The 23,363-nt window shown below is 43.2% G+C and overlaps 1 protein-coding gene across 1 annotated transcript in view; it reads left to right on the forward strand.

Annotated features, from left to right (window-relative positions):
* The window catches only part of THOC2 (THO complex 2), a 60,662-nt gene that overhangs the window by 27,060 nt on the left and 10,239 nt on the right, over nt 1-23,363 (forward strand). Inside the window, exons 14-31 of the mRNA XM_032227561.1 lie at nt 287-417; nt 2,402-2,503; nt 3,224-3,308; nt 4,196-4,289; nt 5,961-6,041; nt 6,838-6,934; nt 8,379-8,496; nt 9,494-9,673; nt 10,326-10,490; nt 11,739-12,014; nt 13,510-13,651; nt 13,891-14,048; nt 15,261-15,389; nt 16,352-16,483; nt 16,579-16,763; nt 20,180-20,355; nt 21,156-21,249; nt 21,907-22,364. Of these exons, the coding sequence (XP_032083452.1) occupies nt 287-417; nt 2,402-2,503; nt 3,224-3,308; nt 4,196-4,289; nt 5,961-6,041; nt 6,838-6,934; nt 8,379-8,496; nt 9,494-9,673; nt 10,326-10,490; nt 11,739-12,014; nt 13,510-13,651; nt 13,891-14,048; nt 15,261-15,389; nt 16,352-16,483; nt 16,579-16,763; nt 20,180-20,355; nt 21,156-21,249; nt 21,907-22,364 (2,803 nt within the window). The remainder of the gene's footprint in view (nt 1-286; nt 418-2,401; nt 2,504-3,223; nt 3,309-4,195; nt 4,290-5,960; nt 6,042-6,837; nt 6,935-8,378; nt 8,497-9,493; nt 9,674-10,325; nt 10,491-11,738; nt 12,015-13,509; nt 13,652-13,890; nt 14,049-15,260; nt 15,390-16,351; nt 16,484-16,578; nt 16,764-20,179; nt 20,356-21,155; nt 21,250-21,906; nt 22,365-23,363) is intronic.

Consider the following 23,363-nt stretch of genomic DNA (forward strand, 5'->3'; position numbering starts at 1 on the left):
CTCCTGGTGACCAATCAGCCTCTCTGCGCCCTGCTCGGAGTCGGAACCCTGTCCAGGGTCCTCCACATCCTCCGGAGCCGACTCAGAGGGCCCCTCACTGTCAGTCTGGTGGCAGCTCCAACGGCTCCTGCTGGCTACAACACCAGGTGTATATTCTTGGCTTCCTATGCCTCTTGAAAAAGCACCTTTGGGCCTGACAAAGTTATAAAAAAAAAATCAATTTGAGCAAATTAAAAAGAGGACTCCATTTTACTAAATTTTTGGTTTTCTCTTCTCTGTTCCCTAGGAGATACTATTCAGCTGCTTGCTAAGTATCACCGACCAGGTTCTGCTTCCTTCTCTTTCCCTGATGGACTGTAACGCATGCATGTCTGAGGAACTCTGGGGGATGTTTAAAACATTTCCATACCAGCACCGGTGAGTAATTACCTACCGTGTTTCCCCGAAAATACGACCTACCCCGAAAGTAAGTCCTAGCTTGATTTTTAACACGTACGCCCATTAATAAGCCCTAATTAAGACCTTGCCCACTCCAGGGTGCACAGGTAAAAAATTAAGCTAGGGTGGGGATGCGGAGGTGGAGCTGTCCTACTACTTACCGTATTTTTCAGAGTATGAGATGCACCTTTTTCTCCAAAAAAAAGAGAAAATCTGGGTGCATCTTATATATTGAATACTTGGAGCATTTTTGGCCTCCTAAAACCCTTCTCCACACATCCAGTTTTTCACAAAAATGGACATGCAAAAGTTTGAGAGGCCTGCAAAGTGTTCCTGGGGGCTGGGGAGGGCCAGAATGAGTGAAAATGGGCCAGTTTTTCACAAAAACAGGGCTGTTTTTGCCCTCCTAAGCCCCCCAGGAGCATTTTGCAGGACTTCTAAACTTTCAGCATGCCCCATTTTTTGCAAAAAACGGGGCCATTTTTTACCCTTCCCAGCCCGCAGGAGCACTCTACATGCCTCTCACACCCTCTGCACGCCCCGGTTGTTGCCTCCCAAATCTGCCACGCATCACATTTTTGCCCTCCCCTCCCCCCCCAGGAGCACTCTGCCAGCTTCTCAAACTCTCTGCATGCCCCATTTTCACAAAAAACAGGGCATGCAGAGGATTTGGGAGGCCAGCAGAGTGATCCTGGGGGCCAGGGAGGGCAAAACCCTTTTTTTAAAAAAATTGACCTCTTCAAAATCTTGGTGCATCTTATACACCGGTGCATCTTATAGTCCGAAAAATAGGGTACCTTCGTACAGTCGTAGCCAGGCCTCGCACACTCCGACACCTGCCTTGCCGACCCATTTCTTCTGCAGCCAGCAAGGCTTTCCTAAAGCCCTCTGCAACCCCTAACAGCGCTCTGGATCGATCCAGAGCTCTGTTAGGGGCTGAAGAGGCCTTCAGGAAAGCCTTGGCGGCCTCAGAAAAAATTCCTGAAGGCCTCTGACAGCAAAAAGAATAAGGTTCTACATTTAGGCAAGAAAAACAAAATGCACAGGTACAGTATAGGTGGTACCTTGCTCAATAATAGTAACTGTGAGAGGGATCTTGGAGTCCTAATAGACAACCATTTAAATAGGAGCCAGCCGTGTGCAGCAGCTGCCAAAAAAGCCAACACAGTTCTAGGCTGCATAAACAGAGGGATAGAATCAAGATCACCTTGGCAAGGCCACACTTGGAATACTGCATCCAGTTTTGGCTGCCACAATGTAAAAAAGATGTGGAGACTCTAGAAAGAGTGTAGAGAAGAGTAAAAAAGAGGATTAGGGGACTGGAGGCTAAAACATAAGAGGAACGGTTGCAGGAATTGGGTATGTCTATTTTAATGAAAAGAAGGACTAGGGGAGACATGATAGCAGTCTTCCAATATCTCAGGGGTGACCCCAAAGAAGAGGGAGTCAAGCTATTCTCCAAAGCACCTGAGGGCAGGACAAGAAGCAATGGGTGGAAACTAATCAGGCAGAGAAGCAATTTAGAACTGAGGAGAAATTTTCTGACAGTGAGAACAATTAATCAGTGGAACAACTTGCCTCCAGAAGTTGTGAATGCCTCAACACTGGAAATCTTTAAGAAAATGTTGGACAGCCATTTGTCTGAAACAGTATAGAGTTTCCTGCCTAGGCAGGGGGTTGAACTAGAAGACCTCCAAGGTCCCTTCCAACTCTGCTATTGTATTATTGTAAAAAGGAGGCCGGAGGGGGGGGCGACCCACGCAAGTGAGGCGATTCAGTGCGCAATATCCCCTCCCTCCCCAAATTATAAGACCTTTTTGTCTTTTTTTGTGGCGAATAATATATAAGACAGGGTCTTATTTTCGGAGAAACTCATTTTAATGTTTTAAATACAACATTTTAATGCTTTTTTTGAGGTGGAAATACATAAATGGATTCCTTTTCTCCCTGCGTCCTGTTCTAGGTATCGCCTCTATGGCCAGTGGAAGAACGAAACATACAATAGCCATCCACTGCTAGTGAAAGTTAAAGCTCAGATAATTGACAGAGCCAAATATATAATGAAGTAAGTTAAGCACTTGTTTGAATAAGCATTCCTATTAAATGTATGCAAAGCCAGACGTCTTGAAATGGAACCTTCTAGATAAGTCTAGCATGGAACGTTCTGGATACGTCTAGCATGGAACATTCTGGAGCATTCTATTAGTCCTCCAAATCATGCTGGGTACAGTTGGTCATGAATACATACAGTCATGACTCATTTTGCAAAAGTTAATGTCAATTTCTTCAAGGCAGTTGTTGGTATTCTAATAAAGTTAGTTTTGAACATATATATTTTTTTGCCTCCTGTTTTACTCAGAGGAGATTAAACGTAAGATGTTTAGGATTGCTGACTAAATTATTTGACTAGAGTGCCACGCTTCTATTTCCTGAGGTATATCATTGAGCAAAACTTCCTGTAGTCAGTGTGAAACTCAGGAATTATGTGTTTAAATAACGCCAGCTTGAATAATAAAATAAGGGATGAATTAATACCTGGTTAATTTTTTTTCTGGATTAGAAAAAAAAATCCATACTTGGCGTCACACAAGTATGATTTCTTATTTTGATTTACACCTTTAAGTTCCAAGATAATACATTACATATGAAACGTGACCATATATGCAGTTTTCCCCAGGATTGGGAGAGGACAATCTTAAGACTTTTATTCATAGGAGAGTAAATTAAATTTCTTTGTAATTAGCAAAGCACAAGAAAGGAACTAAAGTACAGTATTTTCTTACAGGCGTTTAACGAAGGAGAACGTAAAGCCTTCTGGAAGACAAATTGGGAAACTGAGTCACAGCAACCCAACCATTTTATTTGACTATGTAGGTGGCAAGATAAGTTGCGATATGTATCTGTTGTCGCAGCAGATGTGCTGAAGCTGCGTAGTTTAACACATACCGAGCGCAAAAACTGCACTTGTTTTATCAAAATTTTACAATAAGTAGTCTTACTAATGCATTGTAACTTGATTGTAAATGTGTAAATGAAAGGCAAGGATTGAGCGAGAAGAGATTGTGGTCCTCAGGTTACAATGGCAATTGGGCCTGGAATTTCTGTCACTAAGTGATTTAGTCATAAATAGCAGTAGCCCTTAGACTTATATGCCACTTCACGCGCCCTCTAAGCGGTTTACAGAGTCAGCCTATTGCCCCCAACATTCTGGTCCTCAGCTTGACATGATGTGTCCTTAGAAACAGCAAGACCAGCAATCCTGGTTGCCATTATAACCCCAGGACTGCACCGGTCATTAAGCAGGAAAAGGCGGGTCCCAGGCGTGTAGGTCGGCAGGTGAGATATATATGTATGTCTGTATGTGTACGTGTGTGTTGTCTATGAGCCACAGGGTGGTGCTACAGAGAGTAAATGAGCAACAAAGTGACCAGAGCAGCTTTCGCCTTCCTGCTGGCTTCCCCATTGACTTTACTTATGGAAAGCCAGCAGGCATCCAGAAATCATGATCATATGCCTGTGTCTCACCCAGTGCCTGCATCACAACTGTATGACCGCATGGGCAGGGCAATGGCTGAAACTCCGTTAACCAGCCCCAAATCTCCCTCGTTCAGTTCCTTCGTAACTTTGGTCGCTGAATGAGTGGTTATAACCCGAGGACCACCTGCAAATCACAGAAATAATTTCTGTTAAGGCTGTGAAACACTCGCGGATGTGCAAATATATCTCTAAACGTTTCGCTTTTACTTATTCTTTTCAGATTTTGTCGCAGATCCAGAAATATGATAACTTAATAACGCCAGTGGTTGATTCATTGAAATACCTCACTTCACTAAACTACGATGTTTTGGCTTGTATCCTTTGCCAGTTTCTAAGAACTGTGACCTGTCGTGTTTTACATTTCTCTTGTTCCTCAGGAATAATTCCAGGGTGACTCATTGCTCACCATTTAGGGCTAAAAGTTCTTGCCATATTGAATTCAGACTCCGAAATTTGATGGCTTTACACCAGCGACTTATAGCTCCTAAGTTTCTTTTGGTCAGTTATTTTGAAGCATTTCAAACTTTTTTTTGTCTTGCACCTTTTTGACGGTGGTAAGAATTCCTCTTCTTTTTGCCACACGGCATAAACATTAAATTTTAGCTGCAGGGGATCAAAGGTTGCAGCCAGTATCGTTGTTCAATAGAATTAAACCTCAGTTTTATGATCTAGTAATCCCCCCCATCATATAACTGCAACTTTTCCCAAAAACACTCCTTAAAGAGTGGTGGTTTTTCCCCCCTTACTTTGTTTTAAGAATTAGCAGTTTTGGGGGGTGATGGCAGGGCTAGAAAAATATTTCCTTTTTTAAAAAAAAAAATATTTTTATTGTTTTATATCATACATTCCATTTCTGTGTTGTGCACTGTGTTCAAGGTGTTAACGTACAAACATCGTCATATCATTGTTGTTATAATCATATATATATATATGCTTCCTCCCATATTTGGGCATACCAGGGGTTGTGACACAATACATACCTATTTCCCTGGCTTAGCTGATAAAGGAGGAGAACCTGTGGCCTAGTGGCTAATACAGCTGCCTAATATGTAATACAGCCCAAGTTCGAATCCCAGTAAGGGTATGGCTAGCTGATGAGAACTAAATAGCTTGAAATAGATCTATGCTAGTCTCCCTTTATTTATCAGCACAAATGCAACATATATATGTATGTGTGTGTGTGTGTGTATACACACACACATACATACACATACATACATACATACATACATACATACATACAAACATGAACAAATAAGCAATAATGTATAAACAAATATGCATTATCATCCATCATCTTTACAACGTATACTATCTTCCATTATAGTATCGATTATAATACAACATCACAATATTTACTCATCTGTTTTTCTTTCTCGTGTAGACTATATTTCACCTAATTCCACTCCTCTAACCTCAGTATCTGTCCTTTAACCAATTGTAGAATACTTCCCATGTTGTAAAATAATCCAAATCTTTTCCTTTAATTTTTAGGGTTAACCTATCCATCTCTGTGATTACAGTATCATCTGCAGGATTTTCTGGGTTTTTCCAACATTGTGCATATACAATCCTAGTTGCTGTTAGGATATGTAAAACCAAATATGTGTTACCCTTATTATAATATCCTGGATAAATATTCCCTTCCTTAGTGGTGTTTACTAAGAGATGTAACTGCTCAGAGGCTGGCCTTTTGATGCCTTGCCTTAAGAACTGAATTTAAGAACCTTGGTGCTCTCAGAGTTTTGTTGCAGATGTTTCTGTTGTAATCTGTTGCAGATTACAACTACGTAAGATCCATGCCACAAACTGTTGAGTAACTGTTCAAGTTACTTAGTTGGGTAATGAAACATCTGCTCTGAAAGCACCAAACATTCAAAAGCTACAAATACTCTCTTCTGCCAGATTGTCTCAGCTGTCATCACCCTGTAATATCTTTTAATGCTAACGTTAACACGTGGAATTCTTCCTTAACGTCATTGAAGATTGCATAATTGAAGCCTTAGCAAATCCCGAGAAAGAGAGGATGAAACACGACGACACTACAATCTCTAGTTGGCTTCAGAGTAAGTCTTTATCTTTTGTATGTTTTACCCAGCTAAAATGCACTGGAGGCAACTGGATCTTTACTGGATTTATTTCTACAGCAGTCCTCAGGAAGAAGATGGAGGGCTTTACAAAACAATGAAAAATGCCACCTTAAATAAAAGTTACCCTTAGATGCTTTCCACACACATCCAACATGGATGGATATGGATATGGATGATAGATGGCATAGATAGGTAGGTAGGTAGGTAGGTAGGTAGGTAGGTAGGTAGGTAGGTAGGTAGGTAGGTAAGTAGATAGATAGATAGATAGATAGATAGATAGATAGATAGATAGATAGATAGATATGCATAATAGATATATTAAAGATATTAGATGGCTGGAAGGATGGGTGGATAGATATGGATGATAGATGGATGGATGGATAGATAGATGATAGATAGATAGATAGATAGATAGATAGATAGATAGATAGATAGATAGATATATGATTGATAGATATGGGTGATAATATTAAAGATATTAGATAGATGGCTGGAAGGATGGATGGATAGATATGGATGATAGATAGATAGATAGATAGATAGATAGATAGATAGATAGATAGATAGATAGATAGATAGATAGATAGATAGATAGATAGATAGAATCAAGATATGGAGAGAAATGATGGATGGATGGATGATAGATAACTCATCTGCTGGAATATTTGGGAACTACATAATTCAGGTACCAAAAGGATTAATTTCTGGGTTGCTAAGCTCAGGACTATGTTGTTAGGTATTTACCCTGGTCTAAAATTTCTCTTCACTTCAGGCTTAGCGAGTTTCTGTGGTGCTGTTTTTCGAAAATACCCGATAGAACTTGCCGGACTCCTCCAGTATGTGGCAAATCAACTCAAGGCAGGAAAAAGGTGAGTGGAAAGGAGAATAACTTTATATGGTCACTTTCAATGTACACGGATCGGCATACATGAAAATGAAATTTAGTTGCACAGAGCTCTCAAAAGGATCTCCACCTCTGTAGCTGTGTTTGTTTTTTCACAGCCTTCCTATTAAACATTACAGCACTATATAGGATTTAATATTTAAAGCATGGGTGGCTGGAGGAGCCTTTTGACTGCCTTCCAGCACCGGGATTAGGAGATTGAAGCAGTGCAGGTCAAATTGCATTTAAAAAAAAAAAATCACATTGCAACATCTGTGGAATGCATGCAGTTCCGCTGCTTCTAAGGTGGTTTAGTTTGGGGGATGTCTTTGCAGCAGCTGTCCTCATTTTGTATCGAAGTGGAGACAAGCAGTTTGGGCTTTAGATATAAAGCATTATTATTTATTAAATTTGTTTGCCGCCCATCTCTCTGCAATTTCCATTTGTACATCACCCAGAATCACCCTATGAGGGACATGGGCAATTTTTAGATAAATGGTAGATGATAGATAGGTAGGTAGGTAGATAGGTAGATAGATACAGTAGATGATAGATGGATGGATGGATGGATGGATGGATGATAGGTAGGTAGGTAGGTAGGTAGGTAGATAAATAGATGATAGGTAGATAGATACAGTAGGTAGGTAGGTAGGTAGGTAGGTAGATAGGTAGATAGATACAGTAGATGATAGGTAGGTAGATAGATACAGTAGATGATATATAGATGATAGATAGATAGATAGATAGATAGAGATAGACCCCCCCCCCCGCTTCCCTGAAAATAAGACCTCCCCGTATAATAAGCCCAATCAGGCTTTTGAGCACATGCGCTAAAATAAGCCCTCCCCAAAAATATTGCAACACAGCAGCAGCCTCATATGAGGTGACCACGCTTGCCGTCTCCTGCACCTCAAAAATAATAACTCCCCCAAAATAAGGCCAATTGCTTATTTTGGGGGTCAAACGAAAATAAGACCCTGTCTTATTTTCAGGGAAACACGGTAGGTAGGTAGATACATAGATAGATACATAGATAGATACATAGAGCGTGCACTTAAACTTATGTATCGCTTCATGGTGCTTTTACAGCCCTCTAAGCGATTTGTAGAGTCAGCCTGTTGCCCCCAACAATCTGGGTCCTCATTTTACTGACCTCAGAAGGATAAAAAGCTGAGTCAACCTTGTCAGGATCGAACTCCTGGCAGTGGGCAGAGTTAGCCTGCAATGCTGCATTCTAATTACTGGGCCACTATGGCTCGGATGGATGGATGGATGATAGACAGACAGGCACAGACACAAAAATATTCAGAAAGTGTTATGGGAGGGTCCTGGTATGATTGTGGTAATATACACTTGTACTGTATAATCAGTTTTGTCTCCATGCAATCCATTTCTTAGTTTGGCTTCATTTTTTTTTTCTTCCCCTGTAGTTTTGACCTCCTCATTTTGAAAGAAGTGGTACAAAAAATGGCAGGAATTGAAATCACGGAAGAAATGACCATGGAACAGTTAGAAGCCATGACTGGCGGGGAGCAGCTGAAGGCAGAGGTGTGTGTTGCTTGCTGAAGGGAAAGGAAAATATGGGTGATTTTCAAGTATACCAGGAAGCAACAAACTTAGCTGAAACTTATTGTAAGTTTGTTCTTTGTGTTTCAAGTTGCAGTCATTGGCGAGGAAGGTGGGTTTCTTATAGCTTTTATGTACATTGAGAGCTTATGCACCAAAAACAAATTCCTTGTATGTCCAATCACACTTGGCCAATAAAGAATTCTCTTCTATTCTATTCCATTCCATTCTATTCTATTCTTTATTCCAATATTTATTTTATTCTATTCCATTCCATTCTATTCTTTATTCCAATATTTATTTTATTCTATTCCATTCTATTCTATTCTTTATTCCAATATTTATTCTATTCTTTATTCCAATATTTATTTTATTCTATTCCATTCCATTCTATTCTTTATTCCAATATTTATTCTATTCTTTATTCCAATATTTATTTTATTCTATTCCATTCTATTCTACTCTCTATTCCAATATTTATTTTATTCTATTCCATTCTATTCTATTCTTTATTCCAATATTTATTCTATTCTTTATTCCAATATTTATTTTATTTTATTCCATTCTATTCTTTATTCCAATATTTATTTTATTCTATTCCATTCCATTCTATTCTACTCTCTATTCCAATATTTATGTTATTCTATTCCATTCTATTCTATTCTTTATTCCAATATTTATTCTATTCTTTATTCCAATATTTATTTTATTTTATTCCATTCTATTCTTTATTCCAATATTTATTTTATTCTATTCCATTCCATTCTATTCTTTATTCCAATATTTATTTTATTCTATTCCATTCCACTCTATTCTACTCTCTATTCCAATATTTATGTTATTCTATTCCATTCTATTCTATTCTTTATTCCAATATTTATTCTATTCTTTATTCCAATATTTATTTTATTCTATTCTATTTTATACTGTTCTGTTCTATTCCTTAACCTTTTTAAATTGTTATTATTCCTTTGCTCAGGGAGGCTACTTCGGTCAGATTAGGAACACTAAGAAATCTTCTCAGAGATTAAAAGACGCCCTCCTGGACCACGATCTCGCCCTCCCGCTGTGCCTTCTCATGGCTCAGCAGCGCAACGGCGTCATCTTTCAAGAAGGAGGGGAGAAACATTTGAAGCTGGTGGGGAAGCTCTACGATCAGGCAAGCCGATGAGACTCGCATTGTTGTTGTTGTTGTTGTAATGATCTTAAAATGTTTAGAATACTCCCGACAGTCAGACGAATGCCAGAAGGCTGGATTTGCATGCTTGCCCGAAGGCTAACGGAGAAGGACTTGGGGGTGGGGGTGGGGGGGCTGAATTACCTGCGCTCTGCAGGAAGTCCTCTCCACCACAATGGAAGCCAGCCTTTCCACCGTTAAGCAAGGCCTTTGTTAAGTCACTTATGCCCCCGTTTTACGACCTACCTTGCCTCGGTTGCTAAGTGAATCAAATGCAGTTGTTAAGCAAGTAGCACAGTTGTTAAGTGAATCCAGCTTCCCCGTTGACTTTGCTGGTCCAAAGGTCGCAAAAGGGAATCGTGTGACCCCCGGGACTCTGCAACCGTCATAAGTACATGCCAGTTTCCAAGCATCTAGGTTTTGACCACATGACCATGGGGGACACCCAACTAGTTGTAAATGGGAACAATGGTCCTAGGCCACTTTTCAGTGCCGTTGTAACTTTGAGCGGTCACTAAATGAACCATTGTGAATCGAGGACTACCTGTGTTTGAAATTAGGCAATTGCCCTCTTGATAAGAAAGTCTGGTCATTGCCTTACCCCTTTCGTGTTTTTTTCCCCCCCCTCTTATAGTGCCACGATACTTTGGTACAATTTGGTGGATTTCTGGCATCCAATTTAAGCACGGAGGACTATATTAAGCGAGTGCCTTCTATCGACGTCCTCTGTAACGAATTTCACACTCCGCACGACGCTGCTTTCTTCCTTTCGAGACCTATGTACGCGCACCACATATCGGTGAGTACACATTCCCCCTTACACAGCATCCCTTTTCTTGACGCTCCTCAAAGTGGCCATCTGGCATCATCCACAGTCTTCAGCAAGCCTCTCCAATCTTAGCAACTTTAAGACTTAAAAGTGTTCCAATATCTCAGGAGTTGCCACAAAAAAAAGTGGAGCGGTCAAATCTATTTTCTAAAGCATCAGAGGGCAGGACAAGAAGAGGGCAGGGTGGAAACTCATCAAAGAGAGAAGCAACCTAGAACTAAAGAGAAATTTCCTGACGGTGAGACCCATTAGTCAGTGGAACAACTTGAATCCAGAAGTTGTAGGTGCTCCAACACTGGAAGTTTTTAAGAAGAGATTGGACAACTCTTTTGTCCAGAATGATATAAAGTCTCATGAGTAGCAGGTTTCCTAAATGGGGGGGTTGCACTAGAAGACTTTCAAGGTTCCCCCTCCCAATGTTGCAACACAGCAGCAGCCATGAGGTGACCACACTCGGCACCTCCTGCATCTCAAAAATAGTAAGACCTCCCCGAAAATAAGGCCAAGCACTTGCCGTATTTTTCGGAGTATAAGACGTACCGGAGTATAAGACACACCAAGATTTTGAAGAGGCAAATTTAAAAAAAATTTTTTTTGCACTTTGCAAACCTCTCAAAAACAGCCCGTTTTTCGCTCATTTCTGCCCTCCCCAATAGCAATAGCAATAGCAGTTAGACTTATATACTGCTTCATAGGGCTTTCAGCCCTCTCTAAGCGGTTTACAGAGTCAGCATATCGCCCCCACAGTCTGGGTCCTCATTTCACCCACCTCGGAAGGATGGAAGGCTGAGTCAACCCTGAGCCGGTGAGATTTGAACTGCTGAACTGCTAATCTAGCAGTTACCTGAAGTAGCCTGCAGTGCTGCATTTAACCACTGCGCCACCTCAGCTCCCCAGCCCCCAGGAGCACTCTGGAAGCCTCCTAAAGGCTCTGCAGGGCCATTTTTGCAAAGCGGGTGGGGTTTTGGGATGCTGTATTCAGTGTATAAAATGCACCCAGATTTTCAGCCTCTTTTTTTGAGAGAAGAAGGTTCATCTTATACTCCGGAAAATACTGTATTTCAGGGGTCAAAAGAAAATAAGACCCTGTCTTATTTTCGGGGAAACATGGTAGATTTGACCAGACAGATTTTATACATACATACATACATACATACATACATACATACATACATAGATATACACGCTAGTATTTTCTTTTTTCTTTTCCCTTACCAGTCAAAGTACGATGAGTTGAAGAAAGCAGAAAAGGGGAATAAGCAACAGCAGAAAGTCCACAAATACATCACGTCCTGCGAGGTGGTGATGGCCCCTGTCCACGATGCAGTGATCTCCTTGCACCTTCCGAAGGTCTGGGATGATATCAGTCCCCAGTTCTACGCCACCTTCTGGTCCCTCACCATGTACGACCTGGCGGTGCCCCGGGGTAGCTACGAACGGGAAGTCAATAAGCTGAAAATCCAGATGAAAGCCATCGACGACAATCAAGACATGGTGCGTATTGATCTTGGCAAGCTTGAACATTGGGCACTCTCTAACCAAATGAAATTCAAGGGTGAAAAGAGTAAGGTTCTACACTTAGGCAAGAAAAACTGAAATGCACAGGTACAGTATAGGTGGTACCTCGCTCAATAGCAGTAACTGTGAGAGGGATCTTGGAGTCCTAGTGGGCAACCATTTAAATAGGAGCCAGCCGTGTGCAGCAGCTGCCAAAAAAGCCAACACAGTTCTAGGCTGCATCAACAGAGGGATAAAATCAAGATCACGTGAAGTGTTAATACCACTTTATAAGGCCTTGGTAAAGCCACACTTGGAATCCTGCATTCAGTTTTGGTCGCCACGATGTAGAAAAGATGTGGAGACTCTAGAAAGAGTGCAGAGAACAGCAACGAAGGGGACTGGAGACTAAAACATAAGAAGAACCGTTGCAGGAACTGGGTATGTCTAGTTTGATGAAAAGAAGGACTAGGGGAGACATGATAGCAGTCTTCCAATATCTCAGGGGCTGCCACAAAGAAGAGGGAGTCAAACTATTCTCCAAGGCACCTGATGGCAGAACAAGAACCAATGGAGGGAAACTGATTAAGGAGAGAAGCAACTTAGAACCGAGGAGAAATTTCCTGACAGTTAGAATAATTAATCAGTGGAACAATCTGCTTCCAGAAGTTGTGAATGCCCCAACACTGGAAGTCTTCAAGAAGATGTTGGATAGCCATTTGTCTGGAACGGTATAGGGTTTCCTGCCTAGGTAGGGGGTTGGACTAGAACAGTGGAATCGCCCCCTTGAGCCATTGAGGGAGTTGTCATTGCCCCCCTCCCTCAACATAACCTCTCAAATCAGAACACAGGGAAATAATTCTTCAATTTATGCAAACTTTTTTTTTGTTTTCTGAAGAAGAACTGAAAACGTTTCGCTTCTCGACCAAGAAGCTTCTTCGGTTCTGAAGAAGAACTGAAAACGTTTCGCTTCTCGACCAAGAAGCTTCTTCGGTTCTGAAGAAGAACTGAAAACGTTTCACTTCTCAACCAAGAAGCTTCTTCGGTTCTGAAGAAGAACTGAAAACGTTTCGCTTCTCGACCAAGAAGCTTCTTCGGTTCTGAAGAAGAACTGAAAACGTTTCACTTCTCAACCAAGAAGCTTCTTCGGTTCTGAAGAAGAACTGAAAACGTTTCGCTTCTCGACCAAGAAGCTTCTTCGGTTCTGAAGAAGAACTGAAAACGTTTCACTTCTCAACCAAGAAGCTTCTTCGGTTCTGAAGAAGAACTGAAAACGTTTCACTTCTCAACCAAGAAGCTTCTTCAGTTCCGAAGAAGAACAGAAGAAGCTTGCTTGGATGACAAGCGAAACCTTTTCAAGGAAGGGGAAAAAAACCCTTAAAAAGTCCATTTGCCTTTCTGGAAAAGCATCTTTGAGACGTGCAGGTTCACTTGGCAAGCAAGGACTGAGTTGTGAATGTGAGTGTGTGGTTTTTTTCCCCCCCTCTTCCAGCCTCCCAATAAAAAGAAGAAAGAAAAAGAACGCTGCACAGCCCTTCAGGACAAACTTCTAGAAGAGGAAAAGAAGCAGCTGGATCACGTGGAACGGGTGTTGCAAAGGCTGAAGCTTGAAAAGGACAACTGGCTCCTTGCGAGTAAGTTGCGCGGGAGCGTCCCTCAGTCCTGTCCTCGCTGCCCTCCTTTCCCCCTCAACCTTGGCCTCTTTAAAACGTCTGGACTTCAACTCCCAGAATTCCCCAGCCAACGACTGGCTCTGGAATCCTGGGAGTTGCAATCCAGATTTCTTAAAACGGCCCAGGGCCGATAAATACCGTCTTAAGACACACTTGAAGAAAAGTAACTCATTTCCTCTTTTTTGAATAAAAATTTTAAGAGTCGACGAAAAACGAGACCATAACCAAGTTTCTGCAGCTGTGTATATTTCCTCGCTGTATCTTTTCGGCCATCGATGCTGTTTACTGTGCTCGCTTTGTGGAACTGGTGCATCAACAGAAAACACCCAATTTTTCAACGTTGCTGTGTTATGACAGAGTAAGTCATTCTTAACTTTGGCCTCCCGTTCCCTTAGAATCCCCTCTCTCCCTCCTTCTCTCTCTCTCTCTCTCGCTCTTTCTCTCCCTCTCTCCCTCTCTTTCTCTCTCTCGCTCTCTCTCTCTCTTTCTCTTATTGTTGGGGGCAAGAGGATGACTTAGTAAACAGCTTAGAGAGGACTAAAGCTCTGTAAAGCAGTATAGAAGTCTTAAATGCTATTGCTATCGCTATCTCTCTACATCCATTCGTTTGTCTGTCTGTCTGTCTGTCTGTCTATCATCTGTCATCAATCTTCATCTATTTACGTACCTCACATACATACATACATACATACATACATACATACACACACACACACATACATACATACACCTTCTCTCTCCTCTCTCTCTCTCTCTCTCTCTCTCTCTCTCTCTCTCTCTCTCTCTCTTATTGTTGGGGGCAAGAGGATGACTTAGTAAACAGCTTAGAGGGGACTAAAGCTCTGTAAAGCAGTATAGAAGTCTTAAATGCTATTGCTATCGCTATCTCTCTACATCCGTCTGTCTGTCTGTCTGTCTATCTATCATCAATCTTCATCTATTTACGTACCTCTCACCCATACATATATACATACATATACCTTCTTCTCTCTCTTATCTATTTCCCTCTCTCTCTCTTTCCCTCTCTATCTTACCTTATCTAGCTATCTAGCTATCACTATCTACCTAAATCTCACCCATCTCTCTCTCCCCCTCCTCTCTATCTTATCTATCTATCATCTATTTATCTATCTATCATCTATCTATCTATCCATTATCTATCTATCTATCTATCTATCTATCTATCTATCTATCTATCTATCTATCTATCTATCTATCATCTATCTATCTATCTATCTATCTATCATCTAATTTTAAAAGTACCTATCTCCCTCATACAGAACCCCTGGATGGTGTACAAATAAATTTTACTGGAAGATTTTTAATTTGTTTTATTTACTCTAGACACCACCCCTCCTCCCCCCCCCCCCAATACTTTCATTTTAACAAAATAAACGCCTACAGAGTCCCAGATTGATAATCCCAGGGGAAGATTTTTCTTTAGTGTGTGATTTAAATGAACCAACACACCCACCCCCCAGCCCCCCAAAAACCCATTGAAATGTTAGGGAAATTGAAACCCCTTTCTTTTAGCATAACATGTTTTTTTTAATGCCCGAATTTCTTCTAGGTCTTCTCCGATATCATCTACACAGTAGCCAGCTGCACGGAAAACGAAGCCAGTCGATATGGTAGATTTTTGTGCTGCATGCTAGATACCGTAACCCAGTGGCACAGCGACAAAAGCGTATATGAAAAGGTACGTTTAAAATACGTGAATGCCTGATTGTGTTTTAAGGAAGAGAAAAACCCTCCTGTGGCCAGTGTGGCGGGATTTGGTGCGTTCTGACAACGCTCAAAATGTTCGTTCTGAATTTTGACTGAAGAATTTACTTGGATGAATAACAAATATGTCTCCGCTTTAATAACTGTTGATCCGGTTGCCGTGATTTAAACCTTTTTGGCCTGGATGATTGAGTCTTCACTTAAAATATATATTTGGAAAGGAATCGGGAGTCAGTGGAGATAATGTAATATTGGCAAAAGACCATCCAAAGAGCGCAGTGGTTAGAGTGCAGTACTGCAGGCTACTTCTGCTGGCTGCCTGCAATTTGGCAGTTCAAATCTCACCAGGTTCAAGGTTGACTCAGCCTTCCATCCTTCCGAGGTGGGTAAAATGAGGACCCAGATTGTTGGGGGTAAGAGGCTGACTCTGTAAACCTGTAAACAGCTTAGAGAGGGCTGTGAAGCAAGTCCGAATGCTATTGCTAGTTTCCTTCCTTCCTTCCTTCCTTCCTTCCTTCCTTCCTTCATTCATTCATTCATCCATCCTTCCCTTCCCTTTCCTATTCATCCATCCAAATCAGCTTAAGATTGACCCACCTCTCCGAGGTTGCTAAAATGAGGACCCAGATTGTTGGGGACAATAGGCTGATTCTGTAAACTACTTAAGAGAAGGTCGTAAAGCACTGCGAAGCGCTATATAAGTCTAAATTCTATAGTTACTTTCCTTCCTTCCTCCCTCCCCTTCCCTTCCCCATCCATCCAAATCAGCTGAAAGTTGACTCAGCCTTCCATCCTTCCGAGGTGGATAAAATGAGGACCTAGATTGTTGGGGGCAAGAGGCTGACTCTATAAACCGCTTAGAGAGGGCTGTAAAGCACTGTAAAGCGGCATATAAGTGCTATTGCCATCCTACGTTTTTCCATTCTTTCCACACAGGAATGCGGTAACTATCCGGGCTTCATCACTGTACTCCGATCCAGTGGTTACGACGCTGTGAACAAAGCCGACCAATTAGACTACGAAAATTTCCGACACGTGGTGCACAAATGGCATTACAAGTTAACCAAGGTAAATTCAGGAATGGCGTTGAACTGGGCCTGAGCCGCGGTGAGGAACGCCTATTGTCGGATGTTAATTTTTCTGTTTTCTCTTTCTCTTCCCAGGCATCTGTGCACTGTCTGGAAACCGGGGAATATACGCATATCAGAAATATCCTGATCGTGCTGACCAAAATTTTGCCGTGGTATCCAAAGGTGGTGAATCTGGGCCAGGCCTTGGAACGAAGAGTCCGTAAGATTTACGAGGAAGAGAAAGAAAAGAGACCAGACCTATATGCGTTAGCCATGGGGTAACAAAACAATTCCCTTTCCAAGAAACCGAAGTTTAAACTGTCAAAAAAGACACCCCCCAATGCTGCGGAAGCTCAAATTTGAGATCAACTTTTGATCTGAGTTTGAGTTTTGACTGATGGTGAAAAACTGTCATTATCAAGTCATACAGGGGTGGTGGGTATTAGTGTGGATTTTTTTTTTTAATTGTAAAATGGTTTATATGTCCATAAGAAAATACCTTGTATTTTAACCAACCCAAGAATTTGTCAGGGTTCCAAGTAACACCCCCAACAAAAGAAGACGCCGAGACTTGAGTTTCCTCAAAGTTCCATTTTATTAGAGATGTCACCTTGGCATATCTGGGAAAGCTCGAATCAGAAAGTTTCCAGGTTTTCCCCACCCAAGTGAAAGTTCAAGGCCCTGCCCAGCTCCCACATGTCCATCACATGGCCCAATCAGGAACCATCCAAAACTGGAGATGCCTCCCAGTCACCTCATCGCAGCTGCAGGGCCAGATGACCTTAACTTTCCGAGAAAGAATGTTGTTATGGCTACATTTCACCCACACTCTGTATAATCCCGCCTCCCGTTTTCCCACAGTAGAAAATGGGCCAGGCCTAAAGTCCAAAAGGTAAAAGACCAGGTCTGACATGGAGTTTCTTAGTAAAGAGAAATTTCCAGCTTGCAAACCCTGGGCCTAGAAATAACTGTTGATGTCCTGGCAATGCTAGTCCTGAAGTGGGATTTATAAGCATTCTCCAGTAATACTGCAGACAATGAGAGCTGATTTGAGGGAGGTGGCACAGGATAGATACCATGTGTCCATTCTTGACATCGTCCAAAACTGGAGATGCTTCCCAGTCATCCCATCGGAGCTTCAGGGCAAGACGTCCTTGATTCTCTAAGAAAAAGAATGTTATTTTGGCTATATATCTCCCATACTCCATATAATTCCTCCCTCTCGTTTCCCCACAGTAGAAACTCTGGCAGGCCTGAAACGTAAAAGATGGCTTCCAGATCTGACAAAACCTTTCAAAGTTTATATCGTGTATCCTCTGGTTGAATAAAATTGACAGAGGGGAGATAAATGAAGAAGTATCAAGAAGTTTAAATCCTTTAAATCGGCAGCCTTCCTTGATTAAGCGATGGCCCAGGGAGCTTATTGAGATGAGTAATAGAACAGAATTGACATTTTCCGAGAGGGGGGAGAAAAAGCAAATAAAAGAGCTATTCTGATAAAGTTCTTGTCAAAGTCAGAAACAGCCCAAGGAGAGAGAGAGAAAAAGCTGAAATGGAGGATCTCTTTGGAATAAGTTTTGCTCCCTTCAGGTCATAGATTGACTAATGGCAGGTGAAGGAAAGAGACATGTTGCAACTCACCCGAAATTCCATTTTTGTTTTATCTGTGTTGACCTGGTCAACACAGGCATTTTGAGCCCCCCAATTTTGGCTGGTCAAGCGAGACGTCCCTGAAGTGAGTTTTGTCCTATTTTAACGACCTTTCTTTCTTGCCACCGCTGTTCAGCGAATCGCTCGCTGCAAGTCTATAAGTTAGTGACACAGCTGTTTTAGTGAGTCTGGCATCCCCATTTGACACCCCCCCCCCCAATTGCTTCTTGTTCTACCCTCAAGTGCTTTGGGGAATAGCTTGACTTCCTCTTCTTTGCGGCAGCCCCTGAGATCTTGGAAGACTGCTATCATGTCTCCCCTGGTCCTTTTTTCATTAAACTAGACATTCCCAGTTCCTGCAATCGTTCTTCATATGTTTTAGCCTCCAGGCCTCCAATTATCTTCGTTCCTCCACCTCCTCTCCATCCTTCTCCTACCTATACTCCCCCCCTTCTCCTTCTCTCACTCCTTCTCCTCCTCCCCCTTCTCCTTCTCTCACTCCTTCTCCTCCTCCTCTCCCTCCTTCTCCTTTCCCCCCTCCTCCCCCCTTCTCCTTTCCCTCCTCCTCCCCATCTTCCCCCTCCTTCTCCCCCTTTTCCTCCTTCTCCTCCTCCCTGTTCTCCTCCTCCCCCTCCTTCTCCTCCTTCTCCCACTCCTTCTTCTCCCACTCCTTCCCATCCTATCCTTCCTCCTTCTCCTACCTATCCTCCCCTCCTTCTCCCCTTCTCCCACTCCTTCCCCTCCTCCTTCTCCTCCTCCCTATCCTTCTCTCTCTCCTTCTCCCCATCATCCCCCTCCTTCCCCTTCCCCTCCTCCTCCTCCCTGTTCTCCTCCTCCCCCTCCTTCTCCTCCTCCTCCCTGTTCTCCTCCCCCCTCCTTATTTTCCTCCCACTCCTCCTCCTCCATCCTCCCCTCCTCCTTCTCCCCCTTCTCTTCCTCCTCCCCTCCTCCTTCTCCTCCCTCGCCCCCATTCCTTTCTAGCATTGATGCTTGTCTGACGGTCGCAAAAGGGGACATTATTTTTTTACATATGCTGCCATCTCGCCCCTCTTGCCTTTCACCTTGTATTTCTCTCTTTTATACTCCTTTTTTTTAAATACCCTGGGACACAATTTTAAGGCTAGCCGTACGTTTCTGTTCAAATGTCAGCTGTTTCGATTATTCTTTTGGAAGCCAGCAATAGGATATTTTGGGCAACCGGAGACACTTAAAGAGTCACGGTCCCTTAAGGGGTTCAGGATACCCCAGAGGCTTAAGAGAACCACACACACACCCCCTCCCGGTGCCAAATCCAGAGTTGGTAGAAAGGCAGCAGGGGTGCAACTGCAATGGGTTCACTTTAACAACGGTGGCAAGAAAGGAGATAAAAGGGAGCAAAATTGACTTAACCAATGACTCCCTGAGCCGCAGAAACGTTGGGCTCAAACATTTTGGGCTACCTATATAAATACAGCCGTAAAAACCCAGAATTGTTTCTTTGCTTCTTAAGGCTATTTCTGTGTTTCTGTTTAACACACCAGCAGTTTAGAGCACAGGCAAAAAGGAGGGGGGGATAATTTGGGGCAGCTTTGACAATGAAGGTCTCGTCAGGTTTGATGGCCAAGTGGCTCAGTGGATTAGGGCACAGTATTGCAGGCTACGTCAGCTGACTGCTAGCTGCAGTTCGGCAGTTCGAATCTCACCAGGCTCAAGGTTGACTCAGCCTTCCATCCTTCCGAGGTGGGTAAAATGAGGACCCAGATTGTTGGGGGCAAGAGGCTGACTCTGTAAACCGCTGAGAGAGGGCTCTAAAAGCTCTGTAAAGCAGTATATAAGTCTAAGGGCTATTGCTATTAAGCAATCGCAGGAGACTTGAGACACACACAAACCGGTTTGTACCAAACTGAGCATTAGTGAAAAAGACAGTACTTATGGTGGTAGTGAAAATCCCTAATTTTTTTTCCTTTCCTGAGCAGCAGCATTTTCAAGTGTGTGTGTGTGTTTGTGTGTCTTACTTTTCTGCCTGTGTGTACTGCCCCTTTTTAACCCTGTGTGCGGCTTTCAGCTACTCTGGCCAACTGAAAAGTAGAAAAATGGTTCCTGAAAACGATTTCCATCAGAAGGACCTTCCCACCCGGAACGCAGTGCCCGCCATGGTTCAAAACGGGCCAGGGGGAGCAGGGCTCCCTACGCTCATGATAAACCCAGCTAAATTGGAAGAAAGCACCGCCGAGGAGACAGGTGGGTCTTTGCCCTCATCGTTGCCACCACCCCCCTTTTTTTTTAAATGGAGTAACCGCAGGAAGAGGGTGGAGGGTTCGGTCCAGGAGATCCCCTTGAATGTCCGAGATGCAGATGCCAGGGTTCAGACAGAGGCAAATATACATCAAGTGCATCCTTTGCCTGTGATTACCTCATTTGCATAAACATGTACCATATTTTTCGGAGTATAAGACGCACCTTCCCCCAAAAAAGAGGGTGAAAATCTGGCTGCGTCTTATACACCGAATACGGCATTTTTAGCCTCCCGAAACCCCGTCCCCTTCGCCAAAATGGACATGCAGAGGGTTTGGAAGGCCTACAAAGTGCTCCTGGGAGCTGGGAAGGGCAAAAACGAGTGAAAAACAGGCCATTTTTTGCTTGTTTTTGTGTCCCCGTTCCTCCCTCCCAGCGCCTAGCAGCACTCTACAAGCCTCCCAAACTCACTGCCTGCCCCGTTTTTCACAAAAAAATGAGGCATGCAGAGAGTATGGGAGGTTGCAGAGTGCAAAACCTTTTTTTTAAAAAAAAAAATTACTTCTTCAAAATTTTGGTGCGTCTTATACGCCGAAAAATATGGTAAATGTACTCAAAAATGTGTAAACGTAAAATGATTTACGTTTACACCCCACAATCCACCTCCATGGTCATAGCAACTTGTCCACCAAAAGAAAGGTGATTTGCTAGGATGCTAGCGGATTGCCATCCCTTCCAAAACTTTTACACTGTCATTGAATTGACGTCGGTAATTTTTTCCCTTCTTCTTTTTTTTTTGAAACCAGATAAGTTGAAGGAGAAGTCTCTGGGCGCGGTGAAAGTGGTCAGCAAAGCCGCCAACGCGGCGCCCAAGGTGATTGCCAGCAATGGAAACGCCAGGTGAGGCCCAGCTGCCTTGGTATATGTGGAATGCAGGATTTCCTAGCGGGAGGAAGCATTGGCTAGAAAAAAGGATAGAAGTAGTCTTTTAGGAGTTAGGGTCAGGGTAGTCCTCGACATATGACCACAGTTGAGAGTGGAACTCTTGCCGCTAAGCGATACAGTCATTAAGGGAGACGTCACGTAGCTGCACACAATTTCATGACATTGCTTGTCCTATTTCCAGAAGTGGCATTCTGCCAGTTTGCCCCGGTTCAGACAAACTAGTAGTGGCAACAGCAAGAGACTCCGCATACCCGCAGATTATAGATGCTATAAGTTCATAGCATTTCATGCCTGCCTCTTTCCCATTGGTTTTTGTTGCTGGGATGGTCACAAATGTTGGTCATGTGATTCCCCCCATATACACTGCAACCATCGTAAATACATGACGGGTTGCCAAGCACCCAGATTGGGACCCCATGACTGTGGGGGAAGCTATGACGGTCCTAAGTGCGCGGGACCAGTCCTAATTCCCTTTTTTCAGAGCCATCGTAACTTCAAACAATTGCTAAATAAATGGTCGTAAGTCGAGGGCTTAACCTGTACAGCTATTGCTAAAGGCGTTGCTTAAACTGTTCCGATTCCTAACCTTCGCTTCCTCATCTCTTGTCACAGCAAACTTGTCAAAGAGAAAGAGGACAAAGAGAAATGCGGGAAGGAGAAAGAGAAGGAGAAGAAAGAGAAGATCCCAGCCGGCACTCCTGAAGCTAAATTGCTCGGGAAAGACGGGAAGGAGAAGCCAAAGGAAGAGAGGGCGAACAAAGAAGAGAAGGCAAGAGAGGCCAAGGAAAAGACACCGAAGGCTGACAAAGAGAAGGAGAAGATCAAGCGGGAAGAAAAACCATCCAAAGAGGAAAAATCCAAGATTATTGTGACCAACGCTGAGTCCAAATCAATGGTGGAAAAGGAGAGAGAGAAGGAGCCATCAAGAGAGCGAGAAGTGGCCAAGGAGATGAAATCCAAGGAAGTCATTAGAGGAGGAGGAGGAGGAGGAGGAGGAGGAGAGAAGATTCCACTTGCTGGGTCCTTGAAGTCGCCTGTTCCCCGGTCAGAAACGTCAGATTCCGAAAGGGGTAGGTTGACCCTCTTTGTTTCTGTTTTGGGTCAGCATTTAATTTCCATAAGAAAAGCACTGAACACAGAATCTGTACCCCCAGCTGCAGCAGCGAGTTCCTTGCAAAGTCACCCAGCCAGCTTTCATGGCTAAGGCGGGACTAGAACTCACCCTCTCCTGGTGATCGGCCCAAAGACACCCAGCTGGCTTTCATGCCTGAGGCAAGACTAGAACTCATTGTCTGCTGGTGACTGGCCCAAAGTCACCCAGCCAGCTTTCATGCCTAAGGCGGGACTAGAACTCACCCTCTCCTAGTGATCAGCCCAAAGTCACCCAGCCGGCTTTCATGCCTAAGGCGGGACTAGAACTCACCCTCCCCTGGTGATCGGACCAAAGTCACCCTGCCTAAGTCAGAACTAGAACTCACCCTCTCCTGGTGATTGGACCAAAATCAGCCAGCCAGTTTTCATGCCTCAGGTGAGACAAGAACTCACCATCTCCTGGTTTCTCACCTGCTGCCTTAATCGCTGGGAGTAAACTGTCTGTCAGTCCATCTTGATCTTCAGTCCCATTTCCCTTTGAGCTTTGCCCATTTTGGGAGGGCGGCCTTAGCCAGTTAGCCGATCAATCACGTTAAGCCAGCTGTCGATGTGGCAAAAGAAATTTGATCTGCCGTCTTTTTGTAGACTCTCCAGCACGGAGGAGACCTAATGTCAACTCCTAAAGTTGTCCTGGTGAGGGAAAGGAGGGGAGCGCAGTCCACGCATACTTTCGGCTAGAGTCGGATCTCAGCTTACTGCAGCAGGCTTGGGAGGGGTGCACCTCATTGGTGAATGTGATTCATGACACAGACTGAGGGGAGGGGGAGGAACAGGGGTAAAGTTCAGCTATAATTCAAACAAAGCTTAGATCTGACTGCAAAAAGGCCTTGCCTAATGGTGCTCCTAATAAATATGACTAGTTTTGTATTGAAACTTGGCTCGATACTCATGAATCAATTAGGGCATTTTTAGGAAAC

The sequence above is a fragment of the Thamnophis elegans genome, chromosome 12 (assembly GCF_009769535.1).
Source record: "Thamnophis elegans isolate rThaEle1 chromosome 12, rThaEle1.pri, whole genome shotgun sequence".
NCBI classification, from domain to species: Eukaryota; Metazoa; Chordata; class Lepidosauria; order Squamata; family Colubridae; genus Thamnophis; species Thamnophis elegans.